Source organism: Rhopalosiphum padi, chromosome 1 (genome assembly GCF_020882245.1).
Source record: "Rhopalosiphum padi isolate XX-2018 chromosome 1, ASM2088224v1, whole genome shotgun sequence".
In the NCBI taxonomy this organism is placed as follows: domain Eukaryota; kingdom Metazoa; phylum Arthropoda; class Insecta; order Hemiptera; family Aphididae; genus Rhopalosiphum; species Rhopalosiphum padi.
The window spans coordinates 23,090,225-23,106,284 of NC_083597.1; the positions used below are offsets into that span (position 1 = coordinate 23,090,225).

Here is a 16,060-nt window from a genome sequence, read left to right on the forward strand (position 1 = left end):
CTTACGACTAACCTCTGAGACTGGTAGTGAGAATATGAATTAAGTTAAAAATTTTAAGCGATAATAATAATATAATAGTAGCTATAGTTATATAGTTGCACTAATAGTTATATAGGTACTATTCTGATTAATATAAAAAAAACATAAGATGGTGACCAGACATGAGTTATGGCTATTTTAACTGAGAATTGAAATGTTCAGTAATTGAAGTTACTAAATTTTAATTTTTTATTAGATGTATAAACAAAACCTAACATTATGGAAGCTTTATTTATGAAATAATTTATGCGTGTATTATTAAAACATTATGTTATAATAGAAAATATTTTTTAATTGTCTATTAAACAAAAATTATATGGTTTATGCTAGATAACAACTGTTATACTAGTGTTACTAGGATGTAATAACGTAAAAGCATTTAAATACATTGATAATTAAAAATTAATAATACTAATTACAAAATTAATTAATTTGTAAAATCCTTATGATTATTTTAATCCCCCGTCAATTGGATCCTCTTGCGCCAGTTAGTCACCGGGATCTAGCTGTCGAGGGATCTATGTGACCGTTCACCTAAAATATGCATCGACAAAGAAAGCAACTAGCCCGATTTCTTAGTTCTTATCTTCCGAACTATTGTGAGAAATCGGCAGAGCCTGATAACACTATAATATATTTCTGAAATTCTGATAAACCTGTTTAGCATACAATACTATAATAATTAATAGACAATAGTATTATAACTATTATAATTTAAAATAAATTAATGTGTATATATTTTTACTACACTACTATAGTCTATAGTATTGTAGAAGTTTTAGTACATATTTATTTATTAAATAATTAACTACACAATGTGTTGATTAATATAATAGGTATATATTTCACATTTAAATTTCAACAACATAATTATGTTTGATACATAATGAAAAAAAATAATAATAACACAAGCGTTAAGTAATACAAAATCAGACAAAGATAATAATATGATACTGTATTATAACATAAAATAAAATGTCAACGCGTCTTTACGTTATCCGGTTAACAGATTATCCGTGACAATAAATATTTCTTTAGTTTTAAATGTTCATTTAATTTCCCAAAATAATAAGAATAAAAACTTACTCATACATCTATTCTTCTTCTTCCGGTTAAACAGCTAGGAACCTAGGTGCAGCATAAGTGGAGTGTAAATGACCACCGTCAAATGAAATATTTTCTTTCCAAATTGTACGCAACCTTAAACTGGAAACTGAAAAGTGAACTAATGAGATATTCTATGAAAATATGGTTATTTTACTGGACTAATATGCAACGTGTACAAAGGTGTACAAGTGTACAACACGTCTGTAGTACTATACACCAACGATTACCTTTTGCCATCAATAATAGATGTGATACGTTTTTTTATTAGAACTCTTATTTGTGATATTTTTAATTTATTTAATATTGTAGTGATTTTGAATATTATTATTATTATTATTATTATGTTGTTTATTATTCTGTGTTATCGCCGTCGTGTAGACCACGGCGACATTTTTTACAATTCGATCTATTTTTATTATATTATTTTGTGTACGTTGTCGACGTGCGTCGGCTGAGGATTTGGACCAACCACGACGACAAATAACAATAGAGATCGATTATTAATTATATATTTTTTAGTATGTCTAATATTGTCTATCGGCTAGTCTGTCTGCACCCATTTGCTGAGTTGGGCGCGCAGAATGATTATAAATATATAAATTATACAATTATTATTTTTATTTTATTTTCTTTTATTGTTTAAATTTTTTAAACATTCTGATTTCTGACAAGAAAAATGAAATTAACCACTCTCCCATCTGTTTCAGAAGTGGGATTCAATTGAATTAGATATGAATGTGATTGCTACTGTGTAATTTTTTTTTTTATTTTACTTATTTGAAAGTGAATTAACATTCATTAGCTAGTATGTAGAAAAAAAAGAATGTGAATGTCGAAGCTGTTACACGATCCTGTGGTAACCTGAATGAAAACAACAACGGAAATAATACTAACGATAAAGGACCCGAGAATGAACCGAATGATGCACAGGGAAGTCACGTTGACCTATATAATGAACCGAATGATACACAGGAAGGACACGTCTACATGCCGAATGGGCCGTTTGTATGTAATATAATCACGAATACGCTACTTTGTACTTTATTATCACAAAACGCTATGCTAATGGTAAATGGATAATAGGAAGTTGTCCAAGCCTTACAAGACAAAATCCCGACGTATTGAAAGAAAAGCAGCCAGGACCAATGAACACCGACGTCGCAGATGACGATGTACCACCCGTTGAATATCCGAAACCGTACGAGGTACAGTCAAGTCGGTAGTCGATCAGCCTTTTAAAACGTGAGTCTGTTCCTAATAACCATTTTGTAATTAAACCATAATTATATTTGTAATTATACCATCTACATTATAGTTAACACTAAAATAATTGTAAATACTTTTACATTTATGAATATATAAAATACAAATATTAATATAATATTTATAATAATATAATCATATTGCTATTTATTCTTATACATCGCCCCAAATAAAGTGTTACGTGGCGTATAGTATAGGCAAAATAGGTACATTACTGCAGTGTTATTACTTATTAGTTATTACTTTATTAGGTATGTTGCCGATAATTATTATCAATTTATAATATCATGTTAAGCTAATCATTTTTATAACAATATTTATAATATAATTGACGGAATGACATTAGGTTTATGCAAAGATATTAACAATTATGTATTTTCCTGAGTGATTTAATAAGCTTTAACAACTGGTGCTTACAAAACGGCCTTTCCTTAAATATTAATAAATTTCTAACTATTACTTTTTCTAAGAATTTCACAAACTTGGTTTCTAATTATAATTTAAATGTTATTATTCTCACTCGTGCATTGATATGTATATGTCTTATGGCTGGGGGTGATTCTATAAATGTGTGCTACACGGAGAGCGCGAGAGCATTACCATATCGTCATACACCACCTGCTGGTTAGTTTTAGTTTAAGTTTTAAACCAGTTAGGTACAAAAAAAAAATTCAAAAGTATCTATCTAAAATATAGGTATTATTCACAATTTTCACAAGCCGTGCATAAACTAATTTTACAATAAAATAAAAAATAAATGATAAAATAATAAACAATTAAATAACTTCTGAGCGTTTTTCGATTTTTTTACAATGGTTCCCATCGAGGCCGGTGTTATTTTGTAATCAATCGTAATATCACTATAGTATCATTATTATCTTGCATGATTTATTTTAAATACGCGTATAATATTAATAAAAAATGAACATCAAGAGAAACGAGTTCACTCTTTAAAGAATTATTCGGCGTGTGCTCTTTGAAACAATACCGAAAATTAACTGCAGTTAGACAGATATTACTATATTAGGTATACGACGAATATCTTATATTTCAACACTATATATGGTTGACAATAGAAATAACAACATATTTTTAATTATTTATTTATTTGATTGATTATCGGCTATTCAGACAAAGAGAGTACATTTTTTTTTTTTACGATTCGGGGTTATGACAGGTCATTTTACAGTTAATTAAATATATAGATAAATATTGACTAATTGATATTATGTTTTGTTATTTATAGTTTATATGTAAGAGAGTACATGAAATGAAATAATACAAATAAAAGGAAAAAAAATAATAATACAGCAGCTGTATTACCATTGTAGTTTATTCAAAACATAATATACACAAACAGCGAAGATTAAATTCGTTATCAAAATAAAAGTTAAAATCAAGGCTGTTTATTTTTTTTTTTTATGCTGATCAGTATAATAAGTGATTTAGGATTTTAGATACAATAATAACTATAATGATTTTGATTAATTTCTATGTTGGCAGCTTTGAGTACATACAATTTAACACACAATACAGTATAATAGGGCATAAACTAGACTTGTTCCCAGTATATAGGTAATAATACTAAAAACAGTGCCGTAGCCAGGATTTTTTTTTCGGTGATGGGGGGGGGGCTTAATTTTTGATGGATTTTTCATATATAATTATATTGTCAGAAATACAGTGCAAACTTAATTTTTTATCATAATTGGCTATCGAAAATGTGATGCTTCGTTGCTTTATCACCACAAAATGATTGTCGTCTGACATTTCGGGGGAGGGGGGGCCTTAAGCCCGGAAGCCACTCTTGGCTACGACATTGGTGTATACACATATAATAGTGTACACCGTACGCCATACGGTCAACTCAGTAAAATATATGTAGTACAGTGTAATACTATTAATAAATAGGTAAAAAATAAATATATAATTATTCTATGACTTATTTAAATAGTATTATGCATTGGGCACTCGGGAATAAAATATGCGTCAATATCAATATGTCTCCTGGTTATCAGATTATCCATAATAATAGTAGGAATAATAATTTATGCAAATGTCCATTATTATTTCATCCGGTTAAACAGCTAACTATGGCGTTAATAGAGTGCAGACCACCATTGCCAAATGAAATGTTTTTATTTCCAAATTTAACGCGACATTTATTGATATGAATATTTTTCATTCTTTTGCACCGACTAACTTTCCTTATTAGATCGTCGACAGTGAAAAAGAGCTCAATTAGGAGCTCAACTATCTAGTATCATTGTGGGAAGTTATCTGGATTATGTAAACACTGTAAACTACGATGTGATGGCGTGATGCTGAGAAAGTGCTTTAATTAGTCTGTTTAAACTATTTATTTATTATTCACCAAATTGTATAACTATGTGTCTATGTATTATATTTATATTGTGCGTTTTGCTTACTCTTTTTATTTGTTTGACACTTTGACAGATTATTTCAGATACGACCTTTAGTTTTCTTTTCTTTTTCAATTTAAAGTGATATAAATTGGTTGGACAAAAAACTCAATACTGTACGGACTATACTGACTAGTACTGACTATAAATTTTAAAACTGTTAAGGTTCTAAAAGATGGCCACTAATTAGGTTTTTTATTTTACATAGCACAATTAGAAAAAATAAAAATTTATTTTCATCTCACTTTTTATAATTACCTAGTTAATTATCATAATTCAATAATTGTGTAATGTTTAATTATGCTCAAATTTCCTTCCTTATTACTTATTTTTATCCAAGTGTTATCAATTATCATATTTACTTGTTGGTGAGTCTTATTAGGTTCTGGATAAGGTAAACTGATGAGGATACCACAAAAATAAAGCAATTAAAAAGTATTAATTATTATTAGATATTGGTATTTAAGTGATATAGTTGATGTAGTAAAAATGTTTAAATATGCACAAAATATAAAATTACGCACTCGAAATATAAATACGTTTTAGTGGTTGTCTATCCAATGTATTATTTATTAGTAAAGTGGTTGGCAACCTTTTTGGACTTTTGGGCCCCATTCACGAATTAAAAAATTCGCGGGCCGGACAAAAATAAAAACTTTTTTAACTTTTTATTTAATTTTTTGTCCTAAGAGTTCAAGAATTCAAGAATTCAAGATAATGAGTTTTTATAAGATTGGGGACTATGGTGATTTTAAAATACTTAGTTATTATAATATTCTATAAACATTAATGAATTGTGAAAATGTTTTAAGTATAATACATATATAATAGGTAGATTGGTAGGTACCTACTATTTCAAAAATTACGTGCATTTTATATTTTTGTAAAATCATTTTTAAGGACTATTATCTTTAATACAAACATTTTAATAAATAATAACAAAACGTTAACACAGGTAGATTGTAAAATTGTAAAATATAAATTATGAAGTTTTAAATAATATTAGTTGTACTTCAACTATAATGATATATTGATATGTACTTTTATTTTTGAATTAAAATGGTCATTGGTTATGAAAATATGAAATATAATATTGTACTTGTCTTAGTAAAATGATATAGGGGTATTAACGTATCGTGGTAATACTGAATACTATAATAGTTCCTAAATTTAATTATTTTATAAATTTGAAGTAATATTAAATCGTGAAATGTGTTTATTCATAGCAACCGATTTTCATAGTAATTGCATGATAATATAAATTATCGGTGTAGTTGAACGTCGTAACTTTCAATGTTCGAGGTAAACACTGCAGCCCATTTTTAACAGCCCTATTCGGAGTAATTGATATTCGTGGTAATTTATTCGGAGCAGTACTATATTCGGTGAAATCACTTTTCGTGGCTATGGTGTTATCCCCATTCGGTTTGGGTAGTATCATATTTGTATTATTGCTACCGATATTGTGGTAGTTGATAGTTTGATACAATTTAAAGTCTATGGTCTGTACCGCGTTATTAAAATATAAACACTATTTAATATTTTAATAGCATTATAAGTTATTTCAGAACAATTTAAGTTGAAATACATTGAAACTACTACAGTTCTACTTACTACTCGTCTACTCTTCAGTGTTTTACAATTGTCAACTGTAAACTGTATTACTGTAATGTACTTAATGTCACAATTTCTATAGGTAGTTGGTACTTGGTACTTTATTGTATCATCAATACAATTTTAAATTTAGTGTTCACTGCTCATAAGATAATTCCATATTTCAAATCATAAACTATTTTTAATGAATTGCTAAATGGGTAACGGGTATTACAAATTTACAACAAAATAAAATTAATACAACAATAAGAAAATTATGAAAGTTGACTAATTGAAGATTTTTTGATTATTCAACCAACATTCATTATGAAAGTGGTAAGATAAAAAAAACAATAATTTTTTATAAAAACTAAACAAAGTTTTACAATTTTGATGTATTTATAATGGTATATTTTTGTGTTTTATAAAATATATAGTATTGTTTGAGTGAAGATCCGAACAAACCATGTTTTGTGATAAAGTTAAAGTCAGTTACAATAATGTTGGACTGTGGTCTATCAGCACACAGTGTTTTGAATTTTTTACCTTTATATCCAATACCAGACTGGAAACCAAATAAAGCTGCAGCTTGGATACCTAAAAACTTCTCTGACCCACAAATTGAAGGGGTATGCTATATTTTAATTACTGATTAGATTATCTATAAATTAAATATTATATTGTATTAAATAGGAACTTAATGAATGTATGACTAATCAAGTACTTGTAAATTCTGCACCTGAATTTATGACACCACTAACTAAGTTAGTTGACTTTGCTGATATTGATGTTATATTGGTGTCCAACTATATGACCATGTTGGCTTTACCTTTTATTACGGAAAATACAGGTTTTAAAGGGGTTGTGTACATGACTGAACCGACTTTGCACATAGGAAAGTAGGACATTAAACATTTTTTAAATAATTATAAATGTATGTATTATGTAACATTTTAATTTATTTTTAGATTATTTCTTGAAGAGCTAGTAGATTTTGTTGAACAGTCACCAAAACCTAATGTTGCTAAATACTGGAAGGAAATCTTGCATTTATTGCCACCGCCATTATGTAACAGTTTCAAACCTCATACATGGAAACAATTATACAGCCTTGCACAAGTTAATTCGAGTTTAACACGTGTGCAGATGATCAGTTATGATCAAAAAATTGTATGTATTATAATTTCCTTTTACATCGGTTACTCAACTATACATTTTGCCTTAGGAAATTACAGGTGCTTTGACTGTAACAGCTGTTAGTTCTGGTTATTGCTTGGGAAGCAGTAATTGGGTGATATATTTGGAAAGTAAGAAATTGGTTTATGTCAGCAATACTTCAACATTAACAACACATCCAAGGTATTATTATTTTTTATAAATAACAATTAAGTAAAAAGATTATGTTTATAATATAGTGATTAATTCAATGTTTGTTTTTTTACCAAGACCCATGGATCAAGTTAACTTAAAAAATGCTGATTTAATGCTGTTAAGTAGCTTAACACAAGCACCGGCCGCTAATCCAGATTCAATGCTAGGAGAACTATGTTTATCGGTTGCTGTTACATTGCGAAATAATGGTTCAGTACTTATTCCATGTTATCCTTCAGGTGTTGTGTATGATTTATTTGAATGCTTATCATCTCACTTGGACAGTACAGCTTTAGGTCAAATTCCAATGTATTTTATTTCTCCAGTGGCTCATAGTTCTTTAGAATATTCAAATATTCTTGCAGAATGGTCAGTAAAAATATTATGTTTGTTCTAATAATAAATCAATTTATTGATTTTTTTTTTAATAATTAGGCTGTCTCAATCAAAACAAAATAAAGTATACTTTCCAGAAGAGCCATTTCCACATGCACAATTAGTGAAGTCTGGACGTTTAAAGCATTTTAAACACGTCTATACAGATGATTTATGGAACGATTTAAGACAAGTAAATATAAATGAACCATTTCATGTTAGGTTATCAAATTATAATTATTTTTTAATACTTTTTTAAGCCTTGTGTGGTATTTTGTGGTCATCCTAGTTTGCGATTTGGTGATGTAGTACACTTTGTGGAATATTGGGGTACAAATCCTCTGAACACAATTATATTCACAGGTAAGTCTATTTTTTGTTAAATAATTAAGTAATAATTACATTTTATATTCTGGTCTAAGTATTAATTGGATACTCTTAAAAAATTATGTTTATTTTTTACTAGTTGGAAATTACATTTTGAATAAACATCTTTTTGTTTATGATTTTAATAACATAATATTTTTTTATTGTATAATAATTTGATTTGATTTGAACTTAAAATGTCAACAAATACAAATATAAAATAAAATAAGAGTATTTAATTATTTAAAAAAAAAAAATATGCAAATGTTATCCATCTTTTAATTTTAATATATATGTATATACTAAAAATTATATCAAGCTTATATAATATATATTTTAATAATTATGTATTTAACTATTTAAGAATAGAAAATATCAATTTCAAATTCTTATCAATTAAAAAAAAAAAATTAGCTTTTCCATTTTTACATCCAAGCTATTGTAAATTATATCAATATTTGTATTTGTATCATCTCTTATTGGTTTAATTAGTATTAAATGATGATCAATTATTTTTATAAAGCATTGTCAGAAATAATAACTTATACCTAATTATTAATTTTATAGAACCAGAGTTTCCATATTTAGAAGCCTTAGCTCCGTTCCAACCACTATCTATGAAAGCTATGCACTGTCCTATTGATACAAGTATGAATTTCACCCAGGCCAATAAAATGATTAAAGATCTTAAACCAGCTGTGTTAATTCTTCCTGAGCGTTATGCCATTCCACCAGCTGGATTTGGTCATAAAAATGAATTTGTTATTGATCAAGTATATTATAAATTAAATTATTAACAAAACATTTTAAATAAAATTGAATTACTCATATTATTATTATTGTTTTAGATTGATAGGAAAGTATTAACTATAAAAAGAGGTGAAGTTATTTCAGAGAAACTTGATATAAAAACAGTAAATGTACCATTTACAACAGAGATGGTGGTGAGTGTAACATTAAATGAATTACAATCTGGACTAAAAGCATCAAAATTTACAGCTGTTTTAGATACTAAAGATAATAAGTATAAATTAGATGTAAGTTTTATTATTGAATTATTTACTTTATTAATTATTCTATTTTATTCTAATTGTTTTAAACATTTTTAGATTTTGAGAGATGACTTATTAGCAAATAAGACAACTGAACCTTATTTATTAGAAACATTATTTAAAAAAACTTATGAATGGGGACAACTGGATATTGATAGATTTTTACGTGCATTAACAAATGAAGGTGTAAGTGATCCTAAAATTGAACACAATGCACATGGATATACTATACATCTTGTAAGTCAACTTTTATTCAAATTTTAGATTCTAAGTGGAGCGATTATTTTTTACATTAATTATTTACTTGCTCTTAGAAATCAGAAGACACATTGATCCAAGTGGACGATAAGTCTACTCATATATTCTGCGAAAAGATGGATAAGAACTGGAGACTCAAACTTAGAAGTATTGTAATGGAGTGCCTTAATTCATTTTAAATACATTTATTGTTTAAAAGTAACATACACATCTCAAAGACTGTTATTTACATTAATCCTTATAATTGTTGTTGAAAAACAATGTACAATGTTCATAATATAACAAATAATAGCTAAAACTAATTGGATACCAATTCAATTTGTTTATATTTTTTTCGAAAATTTGATACTGGGTCTTTGAATAAAATTGGATCAAATCTTACACTTGATTGAAGCAATGGCATATAACCAAATAGCACTACAAAAGTGTTTAAACAAGTTTGTCTTTGCATAAAGTGATCTGGATCATTCCAAGGTGATCTATGGAATTATATAAACATACATTAATAATATAAATTGTACAATAAAGTATTGAACTAAGTAAAATAAGTTAGTGTGATATTTACTTTGGCATGCCATTGTTAGCTTGCTCTTTGTAATGTTTTCTCTGTGACACTTTAATCGGTGGACGACGGGTTACATGACTGACTAAAAAGTTCATGAGTATGTCTTCACAATTATGAGATTGGTCAACTGTTTTGATTAATAAAGGACTTAACCATTTAGTATATAGAGTATTGTAGTATTGATGATAGAAAGCAGCCCCAGTGAGTATTATTGAATATTCATTTGTCCATTTTGATGTATATAACCAAGAATCCTGTTAATTTTGAGGTGATTATTACTTATACTGAATGTGAGTTATGTAATTACACATGTTTTTTAGTTTCTGAGAAAAGCAACGAATGTATTGATTTTATAATGATTTATACTTTTTTATCTGTATTCACAATAAATAGTCAAAAAAATGCTTTGATTTTCAACTTTGAAGATGGTTTCTGATAATGAATGACTGTATTAGCTAATTAGCTATATAAAAATACATAGAGTGAAATAGGCTGGCATAACATCTACGCTCAGAATCATTTGTCATGTACAATTGATATATCATTGAATTTAAATTTAATCCACTTGGTCACCTTTTTATTTTTGACAGCAATTTTTTTTTTTTAATTTTAAAATTTAAACTTTGTTAACTGTTGAAATTTATAAAATAATGTTTAGTGATATTTCATTGGAGTTTAAAGTTTTAAATAAACTGTACATAATATTATTTAATAATATATATTAATAATTAGGTTTTTTTTTGTCATATACTTGTATACGGTCTACCACACAATATGGATTCAATTCGATTAACTTTAATAACTTTATATGTACTTTTATTAAATTATTGATTATTTTATTAACAATCGAAAAGTGATTGATGAGTAACAAATCATGTACCTATCACAATTATTTATTTATATTACTATTATTGTTATAACTATGATTATTATCTATTTATCTGTTATTTATATTATTACGAACGAGTTATTATTATACTATAGTACAGGGGTGGCCAAACCACAGCTTCGCGTCATAGACTTTTGCGGCTCGTATCTTATTGTAACAGTTTTACAAAAAAAATTATGAATTTATGTATGACTTTTCTTTTTTTTTACATTTTGGCTCTTCCATATTTATTAATATATTTGGTGGCTCACGAGTCTCTTCTCACTGGCCACCCCTGCTTTTAATGAACCACCCCTACCTTTAATTAACAAAATATTAAATAGAAAAATTATACTGCCCTTGTATGGACTTTTATTTTGTGAGTTTTTTCGGGGCGAGTTTACTTTTTGGGGGTTTTTTTCACCTACTGCATAAATTAGTAAAATAACATTTCTAATACAATATCAAGAAAATGTGAAACAGATTAGTATCTTTTGACATTTTATGACTACACCAAGAAAATATGTATTTGCCAGAACTACAAGCCCTGCCTTGATTATTACATATCAGTAAGTAAAAATTAATACAAAACCTTGCTATTGTCCCAGTAATGTGATCTAGCTGGAAATCCAACTATTCTATCAGGAAATGATTGCCAGACATGAAATGCAAAATCAATTTCATCAGTTGTCAATACTACATCATCATCCAATGATAATACAGCTTCAGTCTTAATAAATGGTAATGGTTCAAATCTTCTACAGCCATTTCCAGATGATACTAATATTTGTATACCAGCAATATTTTGGTACCCACTTTTACCACTGTTTTCAGCACATGAATTTATTATTATCTAAAATAAAAATGATATAATTTAGTTCTATAAGTATTATGTATTTCTATATAATTACTTGAGTTAAATATTTGCTTGCAGCTATGTTACGAACTAATCGATACAGTGGTGAGTTTAAACTGTTATGTTGTGAAAATATTACTACAGTAAAATTAGGACTGGGTTGTTTACCAAGTAGATGATAATTGAATGGTAAATTAAAATTAAGATATTCAGTATATGAATGTTGTGAGACAAGAGCTCCTGGAGATGTGTTCCAAACTATACCATCCCGAGATTGGAATTTAGGTAAACGTTCTTTAATTATCTGAAAAAGATTCAAACTACAAATAATTCAAATAAAGATATCACAATTTAAAAATAACTACTTCAAATGTAGTAAACACAATTTTTTCAATTGTGTTAAAGTACTGTTCCCATAAAATTTGTGTTTGTTGTCTCAAAGCAAAAAGTTTAGTTTCTGATATTGAATGAATCACTTCTGGTACTTGAAACAGCAATCTCTCATCAGCCCATATCACAGCTTTATTCCAGTCTATCACTTCATCAAAAGGTAGAGCCCAATTATTGGACAGTAGAACAGGTATACATCCGGCCTGTAAAGCTTCCAAAAATCTGTAAGATCCTAATCGACGGCCTCTAGGAACTAGACAAAATGTTGAATTTTTAAGTAAGGATCCATAATCATATCTAAAAAGAAAAAAATAATTAATTTTTAAATTGTTATGCAGTTTTAAATTGCATTTACTTTTCGTATAAAGAGTTATCAACATCACATCTTTCATCCTGAGCATCTTTCCAGTTTTTGCCGTGTTTACATGTTGTTACTACAATTGTGTCCTTTCCATTGTGTAGATGAAAAATAGAATTTCGAGTCTCAGACCCAATGCCAAGAACATATCGCTTACCTTTGAACGCCAGTTTATAGTTTTTAGTAATAGGATATGTATTGGAACGAACAAATCCAGGTTCACCGCCCCTTTCTGGGTGTTTCTATAAAAAAAAAAAATGTTAAATTTATTACATTACAGTTAAAAATAGTGTTCATAGTAATCACTTTGTGGAATAATGGGAATGAAATATCAAAACCAGGTCTCATATTAGTGACTGACATACTAGCTTTGGCTAGAATAGCATCTCCGGTATGAAATCCAAGGTCATCTTCATTGTAATCTGGCCAAGAACCAGAATACAGATTAAAAATGACATGATTTCGACCACCGTTCCAATGTCTGAGTCTCTGCATTTTCACAGGAATATTGCGCAGATAGTCTGGAGATAAGGGATCTCGATCTAAAGTATCAATAGCTATCACAAATACACAAGCTTTGGTGTATTCATCTGTGTAATACCTAGATTCCACAATAATATCCAACATTTTCTGATACAAAACACTACGGGTTGAAGTCATTAATCCACTAGACTCTAGTTCAGACAATGGGTATACAAACACTCGAAAATCGTTTTCACACCGTGAAGAATCAAAACATGTCTCCATTCTGAAAAAAAAAAATGTTGTCATACATTAAGTCTTAACTTCTAAGTTGATTAAACAAATAACAAAAAATTAACCATTTCTATGCTAATAACATATAGGATTATATGCTTCTTTAAAAATAAACTTATTTTCAGTCAATGAAACTTAAAAATTGAAATATATTTTTTCTGTCAAGATTTTTCAGTAGGTATATCAACAAATGTACTTAAGTATTGCAAAATAAAATTCTTAAAATATTTTTTTTTTATTCATCAAGCAATTATTCTAAAAATTAATAATGTAGCGCAGAAAAAATTAATTTTTACTAATAATGGTAATCATAAATAAACCTGCAGAGCTTGTTTGTTTTTCTATGTGATGTGTGATATGGTATTTGTTGTCTAGCTTCATAAGTTTTTGCAGCAGGAGGACGACCAACTTCTACATTTTGTTGCCAGTCGTCCATGAAAGATGGTAGATTTTCCACATTGTTGACATTGTAGGTTAGATGAAGCAAAGTATCTGGTTTTCTAGTTGTTTTTAGTAAACACATAACTAAAATGAATAAGATAATGAACCAAAGTAATATGAATCTCTTTTTTGCTTGCATAGTTTTTGTTTTTCAAAGTAATTATAAAAAGGTCATGTTAACGATTAAATTTTTCTGTTTTTGACCACATCAAGCAAATATAAGTATATTGTGTAGTTGTAAGTATACACAAATTGAGAAACGATGTAGGTGACAGAAAACCCATGATTTTAATATCAATTTTAAAGTTAAATTCAATATTTTAATGTTTACAACACAGCTACAGATTTCAAATAATAATATAAAATGATTGCGGATTACACTAAGTAAACATTAAATAGTACTATTTATTACTACCAGTTGTTAGTACTTAGTACTCACTACTCAGTAATAACTAATAAGCAATCGAATCGGAAAACGGAAAATAAATATTACAGAAAACATTTTGTTTATACAATAGTTAATAATACTTGTTCTGTGATACTATGATACATTGATACCATATCACAACAACCCGGTTTAAGATATAAATTTAGGCGGGACGGGTACAGAATTCCAGATTTAAAAAAGCAATATCTAAAATGCCAACCTCCAAAGCTTAGATAAAATCAACATTCCCGCAAAGTTTTTGAAAAAAAAATGTATTTTTATTTTATATTTTTAAATTAATTATATTATATACTTTTAACAATACATATAATAGCATTTGCTATATATATATTTATTTTATAATATTAAACTTGTACGTTATATCATTGATCATATAAACAATGGTTATACATATTACATACAGACATACAGTACATCAGTTTTATTTTTAATTACATAAAACATTTTAAATTTTAAATTTTAAAAACAGAACATTTTAAATGTTCGTGTAATATATTTTTAATCATTTTTTGATTATCTGTACCCCTTCGGTCTCAATTATTGCGAATAATCGACTTGTGATCTTAAGTATATGTAATTAGGTTACTACCTTTGATGGGTTTATTGTATATTTTTGTAAAACTGTCAATGAATGTAATATGTTATCGTAACGAATGATAATATGTAAAAAAATTTACAATTTACAATTGCCCGAACAACTATATCTTACCCAGACATTGATAGTGCTCCGAAAGTTGTGAAAATGTTTTATAATGCGTATGTAACTTCTTCAGCAGTTCAGCACGTTTGTATTTTAACGGCCGAAGTGGCGAAGTAGTACGTATTTTGTGAGATGATTCTTGTAAACCAATATAAACTTATACTTACCATCTTATTGTGTTTGCATATTTAAGGAAATTCGCTTTTCAGCATTGTACAGTAGAAACCAATTTTTAATTTGCAAAGAAAGATGTCTAAAAGTCGATAATGTGCCACAAATCAAAATTTCATCCTGAGAGATAGCAGAGAGTACGAAAACTTTCAAATTTGGGTAGTCAGAACCCAGAATTCTGACCGATGTACGTATGTATAAAGATGTAAAGCACGGATGTGCAAGTGAAGCGGAGTGACTATATACATATCAAAATGTCTGCACGCAGGGTCCCACAGGGGGGGGGGCTGATGGACCATGAGTACAGGGGCCCGGCTATTTTAAGGGCCTGTGGGCCCGTTGAAATTTATTTGTAATTTTTGAAATGGGCACGGACAAATATTTAGTACAGGAGCCCGAGATTGTATGTGGGGGCCCTGTCTACATGGAAGCAGATATGCAACAATAAGTGATATAAAAATAAAAATAAAAATAAATTATTATATTTTATAATAATATAATATTATTCATTATATTTTGACTATAATACTTTAGGATTAAATATTATATTATCCATTTATTATCAATATACAAAGGCCATTTTCAGGGCCGTACCTAGAAAAAATTTTCAGGAATCTTAGTAAGTATAGTGTATAAAATAATGATAATAACCAAGATTAT

The 16,060-nt window shown here is 28.0% G+C and overlaps 2 protein-coding genes across 2 annotated transcripts; one reads left to right on the top strand and one right to left on the bottom strand.

Moving 5' to 3' along the window:
- Nucleotides 1-6,301: 6,301 nt before the first annotated feature.
- On the top strand, nucleotides 6,302-10,160 carry LOC132930054 (integrator complex subunit 9). Its single transcript, XM_060995711.1, has 12 exons — nucleotides 6,302-6,761; nucleotides 6,863-7,054; nucleotides 7,119-7,324; nucleotides 7,394-7,595; nucleotides 7,651-7,784; nucleotides 7,872-8,165; nucleotides 8,232-8,364; nucleotides 8,432-8,534; nucleotides 9,105-9,310; nucleotides 9,386-9,574; nucleotides 9,647-9,826; nucleotides 9,904-10,160. Exons 1-12 carry the CDS (start codon nucleotides 6,753-6,755, stop codon nucleotides 10,024-10,026), a joined length of 1,971 nt encoding a protein of 656 aa, XP_060851694.1. The 5' UTR covers nucleotides 6,302-6,752; the 3' UTR covers nucleotides 10,027-10,160.
- Nucleotides 10,017-14,552, bottom strand: LOC132930044 (exostosin-1). Its single transcript, XM_060995703.1, has 8 exons — nucleotides 13,961-14,552; nucleotides 13,191-13,632; nucleotides 12,882-13,126; nucleotides 12,502-12,823; nucleotides 12,192-12,440; nucleotides 11,873-12,133; nucleotides 10,413-10,666; nucleotides 10,017-10,326 (listed from the first exon to the last, which is right to left on the bottom strand). The coding sequence occupies exons 1-8, from the start codon at nucleotides 14,218-14,220 to the stop codon at nucleotides 10,146-10,148; spliced, it is 2,214 nt and encodes a 737-aa protein (XP_060851686.1). The 5' UTR covers nucleotides 14,221-14,552; the 3' UTR covers nucleotides 10,017-10,145.
- Between the last annotated feature and the right edge of the window lie 1,508 nt (nucleotides 14,553-16,060).

Excerpts from the sequence above, each read along its gene's own strand:
- LOC132930044 (XM_060995703.1), bottom strand. The coding sequence starts at position 14,220 with ATGCAAGCAAAAAAGAGATTCATATTACTTTGGTTCATTATCTTATTC. Across the intron at positions 12,824-12,881 it reads GATAACTCTTTATACGAAAA|ATATGATTATGGATCCTTAC; the intron begins GTAAATGCAATT and ends TTTTCTTTTTAG. Across the intron at positions 12,441-12,501 it reads TTGTGTTTACTACATTTGAA|ATAATTAAAGAACGTTTACC; the intron begins GTAGTTATTTTT and ends AATCTTTTTCAG.
- LOC132930054 (XM_060995711.1), top strand. Across the intron at positions 7,325-7,393 it reads CCGACTTTGCACATAGGAAA|ATTATTTCTTGAAGAGCTAG; the intron begins GTAGGACATTAA and ends ATTTATTTTTAG. Across the intron at positions 9,311-9,385 it reads ATGAATTTGTTATTGATCAA|ATTGATAGGAAAGTATTAAC; the intron begins GTATATTATAAA and ends TTATTGTTTTAG.